We start from the raw sequence: 12,500 nt of genomic DNA on the forward strand, positions 1-12,500 counted from the left end.
CGGCTGGGGTTAGATTAGATTAACTTCATGTTGTTTAGTGTAGATTAGATTAATGTGTTTTTTAGTACAGATTAAATTAATTAATGTTTAATTTAGATTAGATTAATTTAATGCTGTTTAGTTTGGTTTGGATTAAATTAAAGCTGTGTAGTTTGGATTAGATTAAATTAATGCTGTGTGGTTTGGATTAGATTAAATTAATGCGGTGTAGTTTGGATTAGATTAAGTTAATGTGGTGTGGTTTGGATTAGATTAAATTAATGCTGTGTGGTTTGGATTAGATTAAATTAATGCTGTGTAGTTTGGATTAGATTAAGTTAATGTGGTGTGGTTTGGATTAGATTAAATTAATGCTGTGTAGTTTGGATTAGATTAAATTAATGCTGTGTAGTTTGGATTAGATTAAGTTAATGTGGTGTGGTTTGGATTAGATTAAATTAATGCTGTGTGGTTTGGATTATATTAAATTAATGCTGTGTAGTTTGGATTAGATTAAGTTAATGTGGTGTGGTTTGGATTAGATTAAATTAATGCTGTGTAGTTTGGATTATATTAAGTTAATGCAGTGTAGTCTTGATTAGATTAAGCTGACACAGTGTAGTTTGGATTAGATTAAGTTAACGCTGTGTAGTTTGGATTAGATTAGAGGCGCAGTGTTCCTGTGTATGTGTGCTGTTTGTCAGTAAACTGTTTACATGCTCAGTTCTCAGCTGTGTATTTGTTGTTGTAATATTTGTGGGATTAGCACACAAACTGAGACCTAATGCAAATAATTCTGCACATATCTTTTAAGATTTGTGAGGCACATATTTTCATATTTCGTATTTCTTTCTATTTTTCTTAAAATTTAATTCTTGTCATAATAACAATAATAACATCTCTCTGATTCTGATTCTGATTCTGATTTAGTTCTGATTTATTCTGAGTTTAATTTAGTTTAATTTAGACCAGATTATGTTTCATCAAATTTGACTGGATCAGATCAGATTAGATTAAATCAGATTAGTTTGATCTGACTGTATTAGACCTGACATGAAATCACATTTTATATTAGATCATAGATAACATTACATTAGATTACATTAGATTATGTTAGATTATATTAGATCACATTAGATAACAGCAGGTCAGATTACATCAGATTTGATAAAATGTTACTGAATCCTGTGATCACATTTCATTTGTAGCTGTTGGTCCTGTTGTTTTACCGTGTGTGTGTGTGTGTGTGTGTGTGTGTGGGTACGTACAGCCAGTATTTTGTCTCCTATCTGTAGCCGTCCGTCACGGTGTGCCGCCCCGCCCTCGATGATCTTGGTGACGTAGATGCTGTTGTCTCCGGGGACGTGCTGGTTCCCCACGCCGCCCGCGATGCTGAAGCCCAGACCTGGGCGAGAGACACACACACACACAGCAGGAGAGAGAGAGACCGAGAGACAGGGAGAGAGATACAGACAGACAGAGAGAGAGAGACAGACAGACAGATTTACTGCCAGGAATCTGCAGTTTGAACATGATAGAACTGAGAAGAACCAGGTAGAACCAGGTGGAACCAGGTGGAACCACATAGAACCAGTGGGGACCTTGGCAGCAAATTATATCCAAAAGTGCTGTTCCCCTAAGATTCTACTTTTCTGTCTCTGATCAGGTTATTGGGGCCTGATAATAACCTGATAATAACCTGATAATAACATGATAATAACATGATAATAATCTGATAATAACATGATAATAACATGACAACACATGATGTTAAGATGATAATAACATAATAATAACATGACAATAACCTGATAATAATCTGATAATAACATGATAATAACATGACAACATATGATGTTAAGATGATAATAACATGATAATAACATGATAATAATCTGATAATAACATGATAATAACATGATAATAACATGACAACACATGATGTTAAGATGATAATAACATAATAAACGTCGTCATTAGCGGCAGGCAGCTCCTCCAGCGTCCCGGCAGGATCAGGGACCGGATCAAACCGGATCTTTACTGATTTCAAAAGATGTGGATTAAGACCGGATCCAGAAGTGGAGGAGAAACAGGCCTGACCTTTGACCTTTGACCTGAGGACCAGATCATTTAGATCTAGAGGAAGGTGAGTCCAGACTGAATTCTGTTTCAGTCCTGACAGTGAAGCAGTAATCTCATGTCAGATTAGATTTAATCCTAGTCTGACAGAACAGCTGTTAGATGATCAGCAGTTCAGCTGTGAGCCAGCAGAGGGCGACACAGCAGCACCACACAGGCACTGACCACCTCCTGTTCATCCACACACACACACACACACACACACACACACACACACACACACACACCTTTAGGGCCCTTCAGCAGTTTGATCTGGGTGATGCGTTCGCTCGGTGGGCGTCGCCGCAGCACGTACAGCCTGACGACAGGCCCCGCCTCCTTCAGTGCCTCCACGGCAACCGAGTGCGTGACCTCACGCACGTCCACGTCGTTAACCAATACAATGCTGTCGTTCACCCTGGAGTCAGACAGAGAGAGAGTGAGACAGAGAGACACAGAGAGAGAGAGAGTGAGACAGGCAGATAGACAGAGAGAGAGAGAGACACTGTGTTCCTTGTGGCCTGGTGACTGAAAAATGTTTAAATTGTTAAGTTGTTTATATCTGTATTGTTATTGTGTACGTTGTATCATTAGTCACTTATCCATTTATTTATTTTTATTTTTACTAATATTACTGTCATTATCACTGCTATTTGCTTTGGCAATATAAGCCCTGCCTTGTCATGCCAATAAAGCTATTTAAATTGAAAAATTGAAATTGAAACGGCACACGTCAAACGGCAACACGTCACACAGCGGCTGCAGCCTCCGAGCCGCTGGCCGCCTCACACCGCCCATATGAAAATACTTTGACGGCTCCCCTAACCCTGACGGAGGAGAGGGTAGAGTTAGGGGAGTTTGAGGCTAACCCTAACAGAGGAGGGGTTAGGGTTAGGGCGTTTGAGGCTAACCCTGACGGAGGAGGGGTTCGGGCGTTTGAGGCTAACCCTGACGGAGGAGGGGTTAGGGCGTTTGAGGCTGACCCTGACGGAGGAGGGGTTAGGGCGTTTGAGGCTAACCCTGACGGAGGAGGGGTTAGGGCGTTTGAGGCTAACCCTGACGGAGGAGGGGTTAGGGCGTTTGAGGCTAACCCTGACGGAGGAGGGGTTAGGGTTCGGGCGTTTGAGGCTAACCCTAACGGAGGAGGGGTTAGGGTTCGGGCGTTTGAGGCTGACCCTGACGGAGGAGGGGTTAGGGTTCGGGCGTTTGAGGCTAACCCTGACGGAGGAGGGGTTAGGGTTCGGGCGTTTGAGGCTAACCCTAACGGAGGAGGGGTTAGGGCGTTTGAGGCTGACCCTAACAGAGGAGGGGTTAGGGTTAGGGCGTTTGAGGCTAACCCTGACGGAGGAGGGGTTAGGGCGTTTGAGGCTAACCCTAACGGAGGAGGGGTTAGGGCGTTTGAGGCTGACCCTGACGGAGGAGGGGTTAGGGCGTTTGAGGCTGACCCTGACGGAGGAGGGGTTAGGGTTCGGGCGTTTGAGGCTAACCCTAACGGAGGAGGGGTTAGGGCGTTTGAGGCTGACCCTGACGGAGGAGGGGTTAGGGCGTTTGAGGCTGACCCTGACGGAGGAGGGGTTCGGGCGTTTGAGGCTAACCCTGACGGAGGAGGGGTTAGGGCGTTTGAGGCTGACCCTGACGGAGGAGGGGTTAGGGCGTTTGAGGCTAACCCTAACGGAGGAGGGGTTAGGGCGTTTGAGGCTGACCCTGACGGAGGAGGGGTTAGGGCGTTTGAGGCTAACCCTGACGGAGGAGGGGTTCGGGCGTTTGAGGCTAACCCTGACGGAGGAGGGGTTCGGGCGTTTGAGGCTAACCCTGACGGAGGAGGGGTTCGGGCGTTTGAGGCTAACCCTGACGGAGGAGGGGTTCGGGCGTTTGAGGCTAACCCTGACGGAGGAGGGGTTCGGGCGTTTGAGGCTAACCCTGACGGAGGAGGGGTTAGGGCGTTTGAGGCTAACCCTAACGGAGGAGGGGTTAGGGTTAGGGCGTTTGAGGCTAACCCTGACGGAGGAGGGGTTCGGGCGTTTGAGGCTGACCCTGATGGAGGAGGGGTTAGGGCGTTTGAGGCTAACCCTGACGGAGGAGGGGTTCGGGCGTTTGAGGCTAACCCTGACGGAGGAGGGGTTCGGGCGTTTGAGGCTAACCCTGACGGAGGAGGGGTTCGGGCGTTTGAGGCTAACCCTGACGGAGGAGGGGTTAGGGTTAGGGCGTTTGAGGCTAACCCTAACAGAGGAGAGGTTAGGGTTAGGGCGTTTGAGGCTAACCCTGACGGAGGAGGGGTTAGGGTTAGGGCGTTTGAGGCTAACCCTAACAGAGGAGAGGTTAGGGTTCGGGCGTTTGAGGCTAACCCTGACGGAGGAGGGGTTAGGGTTAGGGCGTTTGAGGCTAACCCTAACGGAGGAGGGGTTAGGGTTAGGGCTTTGAGGCTAACCCTGACGCAGCCTTCCTCCAGCTGAACTGGGACACCTGGTGTTTCCTTCATGGCCGAGGCTATCCCAGAATTCACTGCAGCGCTGACGGGAGGAGCAGTGAAACAGCAGGTAAACAGTTTCCTGCTGTTTCACCATTAAATTCACTTCTAATCAGGGTTCCTACAGGTTTCTTCAAGTTAAACTCAAGTCTTTTTAAGACCTTTTATATCGAAAATTAATATCTATTTCTCAGCCTATTTCACAGCCCTACCGACAAAGAAAAATTAACTCCTCCTCTGCTTTCAGCATTGGCGTGGACCCGGAAGACGCCCATAGATCGACTCTAGCGTTAGCTGGTGGGAACCTGGAGGTGATTGAAGGAGTTTGTTCCTTTCCTCTGGTGGATTTAATGTGCCTGGAGTCCAACACCTTCACCCCCACTGTTCCAAGCTGGGTCCTCTTTTTACACAAGGTGCAGTAGGCTAGGCTTCAGAAACATTATCTGCCACAGATTTTAACCAGTGACGGAAAGAAATTTTATCCATCCACACTTTGTTGAATTTACATTTCCCCATTTTCCAAGCGTGAATTAACTATCTAACGTTAAAAAAACAACTACTTGTCTTGTCGTTGGTAGTCTTGTGTCTGCTGTAGCGTGAGGTCTTCAGGGACGTATTCGTAGCATTTTCCCGGGGCTGAAATTGTGTTCGAAATTATTGGTTCCGCCGCTCTTTGTTTACGTTATTTTATCAAAATAATCGTGGCTGACAAATGAAACGTTTGAGGAGAAATGCGATACGGAGAAGTTACTTACAGAACAAATTTTAAGACCTAGATCAAGATCAAAATTCAAGACTTTTTCAAGTCTTTTCAAGGTATTATTTCCAAATTCATAAATTCAGTGCTTTTAAGACTTTTTAAGACCCCGCGGGAACCCTGTCTAATGTTTTTGGAAGCGGCAAATCAGCTGTGCAGATTTCAGATACAGGCAGTTTATGACTGTTGGTGGTGAATCCAAAATTTGATCCAGTGTTTTCAGAGTTCAGAGGCTCCGTACAGCGGGGCGACGGCGGGCTGCAGCCTGCAGGGGGAGCCGGCGAGGCGGCTGGAGCTCCACCTGCAGACTGGAGGCTTTTATTTCCCAGCAGCCCGTCTGACAGGCGATGGCTCAGGGCTCACATCTGACGGAGGTCGCTGTCGACCCAACATCTTACCATGTGTGTGTGTGTGTGTGTGTGTGTGTGTGTGTGTGTGTGTGTGTGCATACCTCAGGCGGCCGTCCTGGGCGGCGGCTCCTCCTGGGATGATCTTGGTGATGAAGATGGACGGGTCGTCTCCGATGTGAGGGTTATCTGTCCCGCCTGCGATACTGAAGCCAAGGCCAGAGTTCCCCTGCTCGCTCACACACACACACACACACACACACACACACACACACACACACACACACACAATATCATCATTTTCATCATTATTATGAGCAGTAGAATCAGTAATATTATAGTAATTTCAGCTGTGCAGCATCACAGCCCCTTTACTCTTTTTCTTTTCTGAAATATTTTTGGAAATCGCTGCTGTTCCTGTGAAAACTTTAAAATGATTTTTTTCCTAAATGGAACAAAAAGACAAGATGAAGTCAGAGAAAGTGTGAAGTGAAGTTTTTCCTTTTGACAGTGAAAAACATGCAGCAAAGCGTCTGGTTGGTTCTTAATTTATTTTTTTTTTTTAGAGATGAAGGAGTTTTGGTTCAGAGGCTGGAGTTAAAAGTGTCCAGTCATGGTTTGATGTGAGATATAAATAGTGTGAGCAGAAATAAAATAATAATAACTAACGTGAAGCCTCGTCTCAGTCTGACAGGTTCCTCTCTCAGGTGAGTTCTACCTGATGAGGTCATGCTCAGATCTGACGCTTTCAAAATAAAACCAGGAGGCTGTTTGGAGTTTATTTTGGGTGGATTTGCCCTTTAAGAGCCACAATCTGACAGCTGCTAAACCTGGACTGAGCTATTTCTGGAGCTGTGTGTGTGTGTGTGTGTGTGTGTGTGTGTGTTTTGTGTCTCTCTCTCTCTCTCTCTCTCTCTCTCTCTGTGTGTGTGTGTGTGTGTGTTTTGTGTCTCTCTCTCTCTCTCTCTGTGTGTGTGTGTGTGTGTGTGTGTGTGTGTGTGTGTTTTGTGTCTCTCTGTGTGTGTGTGTGTGTGTGTGTGTCTCACCCTCTCCAGTGTGATCTCTTCATATTCCAGCTCTCCTTCTGATCCGTTCATCTGGAAACGGAGAGAGAGAGAGAGAGAGAGAGAGAGAGAGAGAGAGAGAGAGTCAGTCAGATCCACTCGCTCCTCAACCATCGTTTCCACGGCAACTCCATAGCAACAGCTGCTGAGCCCTTTGGGTGGTGGGGGGGCAGTTACCCAGGCAACCACTGTAGCCATAGCAACTATCTCTCTCTGTCTCTCTCTCTCTCTCTCTCACTCTCTCTCTCTCTCTCTCACTCTCTCTCTCTCTCTCTCATTTTTAAGCAAAAAAGCAGGAGAGGACGATGAGGTCACAACGACCAGCTACTGATGACTTCATCAATATATCAGGTTATCAATATATCAGCTTATCAATATATCAGACTATCAATATATCAGGTTATCAGTATATCAGGTTATCAGTACATCAGCTTATCAATATATCAGACTATCAGTACATCAGCTTATCAATATATCAGACTATCAGTATATCAGACTATCAATATATCAGCTTATCAATATATCAGACTATCAATATATCAGCTTATCAATATATCATTATTCAGCCTCTCCCGACTGAAAGCGAAAACGAAGGTGAGACCACTCATCCTCCGGGAGATGCTGTTTGCTGATGATGCAGCAGTGGCTGCACACTCCCAGGAGCACCTGCAGATCCTCATCGACAGATTCTCCCAAGCATGCCAGGACTTCAACCAGACCATCAGCTTGAGCAAAACCAAGACGATGGGACAGGGAACTGAAACCCCTCCTACCATCTCCATCAACAACTACACACTGGAGGCTGTAAGCAGTTTCATTTATCTTGGGTCTACCATCACCATCAACAACTACACACTGGAGGCTGTAAGCAGTTTCATTTATCTTGGGTCTACCATCACCAACAACCTGTCACTCGACGCTGAAGTCAGCAGCCGGATCGGGAAAGCAGCCTCTACTTTTGGGAAGCTTACACCTAGAGTCTGGGACAACAACACTCACTGTCCATACAAAGGTACAGGTGTATAGAGCCTGTGTCATTAGTACACTCCTGCATGGCTGTGAAGCCTGGACCCCATATTCCCGCCAAGAGCGGAGGCTAAACATTTTCCATCTGCGATGCCTGCGACGCATACTGGGCATCACCTGGCGGGACAGGATCACAAACTCAGCAGTCCTGGAGAGAGCACAGCTCCCTACCATGTTCTCTCTCCTGAGGCAGCGACGTCTCCGATGGCTGGGCCATGTCCGCCGGATGGACGATGGTCCAATCCCAAAGGACATCTTATATGTGGAACTGTCATCTTGCAAAAGGCCAATTGGCCGCCCTCTGCTTCGCTATAAGGATGTCTGCAAGCAAGATCTCCACTGGTCTCAGCTGGTCTCTGCTGGTCTCTACAGGTCTCTGTCTACTGGTCTCTACTGGTCTCTGCTGGTCTCAGCTGGTCTCTACTGGTCTCTACTGGTCTCAGCTGGTCTCTACTGGTCTCCGCTGGTCTTTACTGGTCTCCACTGTTCTCAGCTGGTCTCTACTGGTCTCAACTGGCCTCTGCTGGTGTCTGCTGGTCTCAGTTGGTCTCTACTGGTCTCTGCTGGTCTTTGCTGGTCTTTACTGGTCTCTACTGGTCTCAACTGGTCTCTGCTGGTCTCAGCTGGTCTCTGCTGGTCTCAGCTGGTCTCTACTGGTCTCTGCTGGTCTCTACTGGTCTCTACAGGTCTCTGTCTACTGGTCTCTACTGGTCTCTGCTGGTCTCTACTGGTCTCTACTGGTGTCTGCTGGTCTCCACTGGTCTCTACTGGTCTCAGCTGGTCTCTGCTGGTCTCTACAGGTCTCTGTCTACTGGTCTCTACTGGTCTCTGCTGGTCTCTACTGGTCTCTACTGGTCTCTGCTGGTCTCTACTGGTCTCTACAGGTCTCTGTCTGCTGGTCTCTACTGGTCTCAACTGGTCTCAGCTGGTCTCAGCTGGTCTCAGCTGGTCTCTACTGGTCTCTGCTGGTCTCTACTGGTCTCTACTGGTCTCAGCTGGTCTCTACTGGTCTCTGCTGGTCTCTACTGGTCTCTGCTGGTCTCTACTGGTCTCTACAGGTCTCTGTCTGCTGGTCTCTACTGGTCTCAACTGGTCTCAGCTGGTCTCAGCTGGTCTCAGCTGGTCTCTACTGGTCTCTACTGGTCTCTACTGGTCTCTCTACTCTCACTCCTGAGCAGCACCATGACACAGAATTTCCATCAGTCCTTCAGTCTCCATCAGAGCCAGTCAGCTGGTCACCATGGCAACATGATGCTCACAACACACAGCTTGTCAATCAATCAATCAGCCAATCAATCAGCCAATCAATGAGTGAGTGGGAGTGTATATGTTTCTATGCTGTTGGCATGAACAGTACAATATTTGTACTGTATTTGTACTTGTCAGAGAGACACCTGTCTGCCTGTCTCTCTACCTGTCTGTCTGTCTGCCTGCCTGTCTGCCTGCCTGTCTGTCTGCCTGCCTGTTTCTCTCTCTCTCTCTCTCTCTCTCTCTCTCTCTCTCTCTCTCTGCTGGGTTATTAGTAATATCTTCATCTCTCTTTCTCGTCCTCCCGGGGCTAAACAGCTGTCAACATTACAACACCTACACACACACACACACACACACACACATACACACACACACAGCATGACATAACAGAGTACACACACACACACACACACACACACACACACACACACACACTGTTTCTTCTGCTGAGAAAAGACGAACAGAGGAGCTTCAACATGGTTATGTAACAGAGGGCGAGTGAGGCAGAGAGAGAGAGAGAGAGAGCAAGCCCTGCTCTCTGCCAGTGAGAACACCTGAGAGTGTGTGTGTGTGAGTGTGTGTGTGTGTGTGTGTGCGTGTGTGTGTGTGTGAGTGTGTTTGAGTGTGTGCATGTGTGAGTGTGTGTGTCAGTTCTCTCACTGCATTAATTAAAGCCATTTCTCTTCATTTCCCTTGACAGCTCTCCCTCTCTCTCTCTCTCTCTCTATTCCTCTGTCTCTCTCTGTCTGTTTCTCTCTCTCTCTCTGTCTCTGTCTCTCTCTCTCTCTGTCTCTGTCTCTCTCTCTCTCTCTCTCTCTCTCTCTCTGTCTCCCTCTCTCTCTGTCTCTGTCTTTTGTCTCTGTCTTTCTCTCTGTCTCTGTCTGTCTGTCTCTCTCTCTCTGTGTTGCTGCTGACGTCCAGAGAAATGCAGCATGAGACAGGTAGATCTCCTCTCTGTGGTTCTGCAGCTGTGAAGCGGCGCCTCCTCCCCCTCCGGCCTCAGGACGGGGGAGGAGCTCACAGCAGGAGGGCGGGGACGGAGGAGGAGCTCACAGCAGGAGGGCGGGGACGGGGGAGGAGCTCACAGCAGGAGGACGGGGACGGGGGAGGAGCTCACAGCAGGAGGGCGGGGACGGAGGAGGAGCTCACAGCAGGAGGGCGGGGACGGGGGAGGAGCTCACAGCAGGAGGACGGGGACGGGGGAGGAGCTCACAGCAGGAGGGCGGGGACGGAGGAGGAGCTCACAGCAGGAAGACCAGGAGGAACCCTCCAGACAGGAGGAGCTCCAGCCAACAAGGAACTGGTCCCGTTCCGGGTCCCGAACCCCATCTGGAACCTCCCTCAGCGTTTTGACCCACGCCGGTTCCCATGCTGGCTAATGTTCTCTCTTAGAACGTTAGCCTTTTAGCGAGCAACGTTAGCTTGCTAAAGGGAGCAGGGCTCATGTGATTGGTCCATCCACCTCCTCCTGTGAGCAACGTCTTCTTCATTGGTCTTCATGCTGCGTCACGGTCCATCTGATTGGTTCAGACAGAACCACCACTGCTGACATCCAATCAGAGGAGAGATAACAGTCCAATCACAAAACCACTTCCTGTTTAGTGCCCCTCATGTTGCTGAGAAACACCTGGAGTCTTCCAGGTGTTCCCAGGGACCCCTGGGGACCCCGGACCCCGCTTTGATAACCACAGCGTCAGATCACCCAGAACCACAACTACAAGCCTGAGAACACCTGAGATCACTTGAGATCACCTGAGATCACCTGAGAACACCTGACATCACCTGAGATCACCTGAGATCACCTGAGAACCTCTGACATCACCTGAGATCACCTGAGATCACCTGAGAACCCGTGACATCACCTGAGAACCTCTGACATCACCTGAGATCACCTGAGATCACCCGAGAACCTCTGACATCACCTGAGATCACCTGAGAACACCTACCATCACCTAAGACCACCTGAGAACCTCTGACATTACCTAAGATCACCTGACATCACTTAAGATCACCTGACATCACCTGAGATCACCTGACATCACTTAAGATCACCTGACATCACCTGAGATCACCTGAGAACCTCTGACATCACCTGAGATCACCTGAGATCACCTGAGAACCTCTGACATCACCTGAGATCACCTGAGAACCTCTGACATCACTTGAGATCACCTGAGATCACCTGACATCACCTAAGATCACCTGAGATCACCTGAGATCACCTGAGATCACCTGAGATCAGACATTCTCCAATCTGTAGGACTCATGGAAACATGGCCGCTGCCCTGCTGTGCTGATGTAAAAGAGGAAAGTTGTCATCAAGGCCCTGCCCATATAAACCCCGCCCCCATATAAACCCCGCCCCCATGTGAAACCCCGCCCCCAAGGCTCCTGTTATGTTCTTTTTTCAGGGAGAACAAACTTCTTCTGGCTTTACTCTCTGTGACACGTGGCAGGACTGACTGACTGATTGGTTGACTGATTGATTGATTAGTTATCCCCTCCTGATGACATCAGAGGGCGGGGCTATGAGTGACCACACGCAGTGGGACGGCTGTTTCTGGGTCATTAAAACTTCTCACAGAGGAAAGTGGGCGTGGCCTCCCATAAAAACACAACAACAACAACAACAATTAACACAACACTACAAAACTGATGTGAGGTTTGTCCCGGCCAAGGAACAACATGTGAGACTGGTGACTAGCCACGCCCCCTTCACTACAGGCCACGCCCCCTCACAGCGGGGCACGCCCCCTTCACTACAGGCCACGCCTACTAACTCAGTGTGTAGCTGCCGGTCGACACGCAGCCACGCCCCCTTCTGGTTGAGCTCAGTATCACAGGTTGTGGAGCAGCTCTGTCTCTGCTGATCGCAAACAGCATGAACAGAAAACAACAAACAACAACAAACAACAACAAACAATAAACAACAAACAACAACAAACAACAACAAACTGACCTGAGAGCCGACGCAAAACGTAAACAACATTTAACATTTTTCAAAATGAAGAAGAAGAAAATCCCCAAGCAGCCACAGTGTCTCACTCTCTACCTGTGTCTGTCTCTCCACCTGTCTCTCCTCCGTCTCACACACAGACAGACAGACAGACAGGCGAGCAGAAACACAGGTGAGCAGGCAGATAGACAGGGAAACAGTCAGACAGGTGAGCAGGCAGACAGACAGGGAGACAGTCAGACAGGTGAGCAGGCAGACAGACAGAGAGACAGGTGAGTAGACAGTCAGACAGGTGAGCAAAAAGACAGACAGAGAGACAGGTGAGCAGGCAGACAGACAAACAGACAGACAGACAGGAGAGCAGACAGACAGAAGGGTGGTCAGACAGGTGAGCAGACAGACAGACAGACAAACAGGTGGGCAGAACGACAGGTGAGCAGACAGATAGACAGGTGAGCAGACCAACAGACAAACTGACAGGCGGGAAGACAGGCGGGCAGACAGACAGATGGGCAGATAGACAGACTGAGCAGAC

At 48.4% G+C, this 12,500-nt stretch overlaps 1 protein-coding gene across 3 annotated transcripts in view; it reads right to left on the reverse strand.

Moving 5' to 3' along the window:
- dlg4b (discs, large homolog 4b (Drosophila)) overlaps positions 1 to 12,500 on the reverse strand; it is a 48,326-nt gene that overhangs the window by 12,486 nt on the left and 23,340 nt on the right. For all 3 annotated transcript variants that reach the window (XM_030076350.1, XM_030076349.1, XM_030076352.1), the window contains 4 exons: positions 6,715 to 6,765; positions 5,773 to 5,897; positions 2,346 to 2,515; positions 1,248 to 1,384 (listed from right to left, as the gene is read on the reverse strand). In XM_030076350.1, the coding sequence (XP_029932210.1) occupies positions 1,248 to 1,384; positions 2,346 to 2,515; positions 5,773 to 5,897; positions 6,715 to 6,765 (483 nt within the window). The remainder of the gene's footprint in view (positions 1 to 1,247; positions 1,385 to 2,345; positions 2,516 to 5,772; positions 5,898 to 6,714; positions 6,766 to 12,500) is intronic.

The sequence above is a fragment of the Myripristis murdjan genome, chromosome 18 (assembly GCF_902150065.1).
Source record: "Myripristis murdjan chromosome 18, fMyrMur1.1, whole genome shotgun sequence".
Taxonomy (NCBI): domain Eukaryota; kingdom Metazoa; phylum Chordata; class Actinopteri; order Holocentriformes; family Holocentridae; genus Myripristis; species Myripristis murdjan.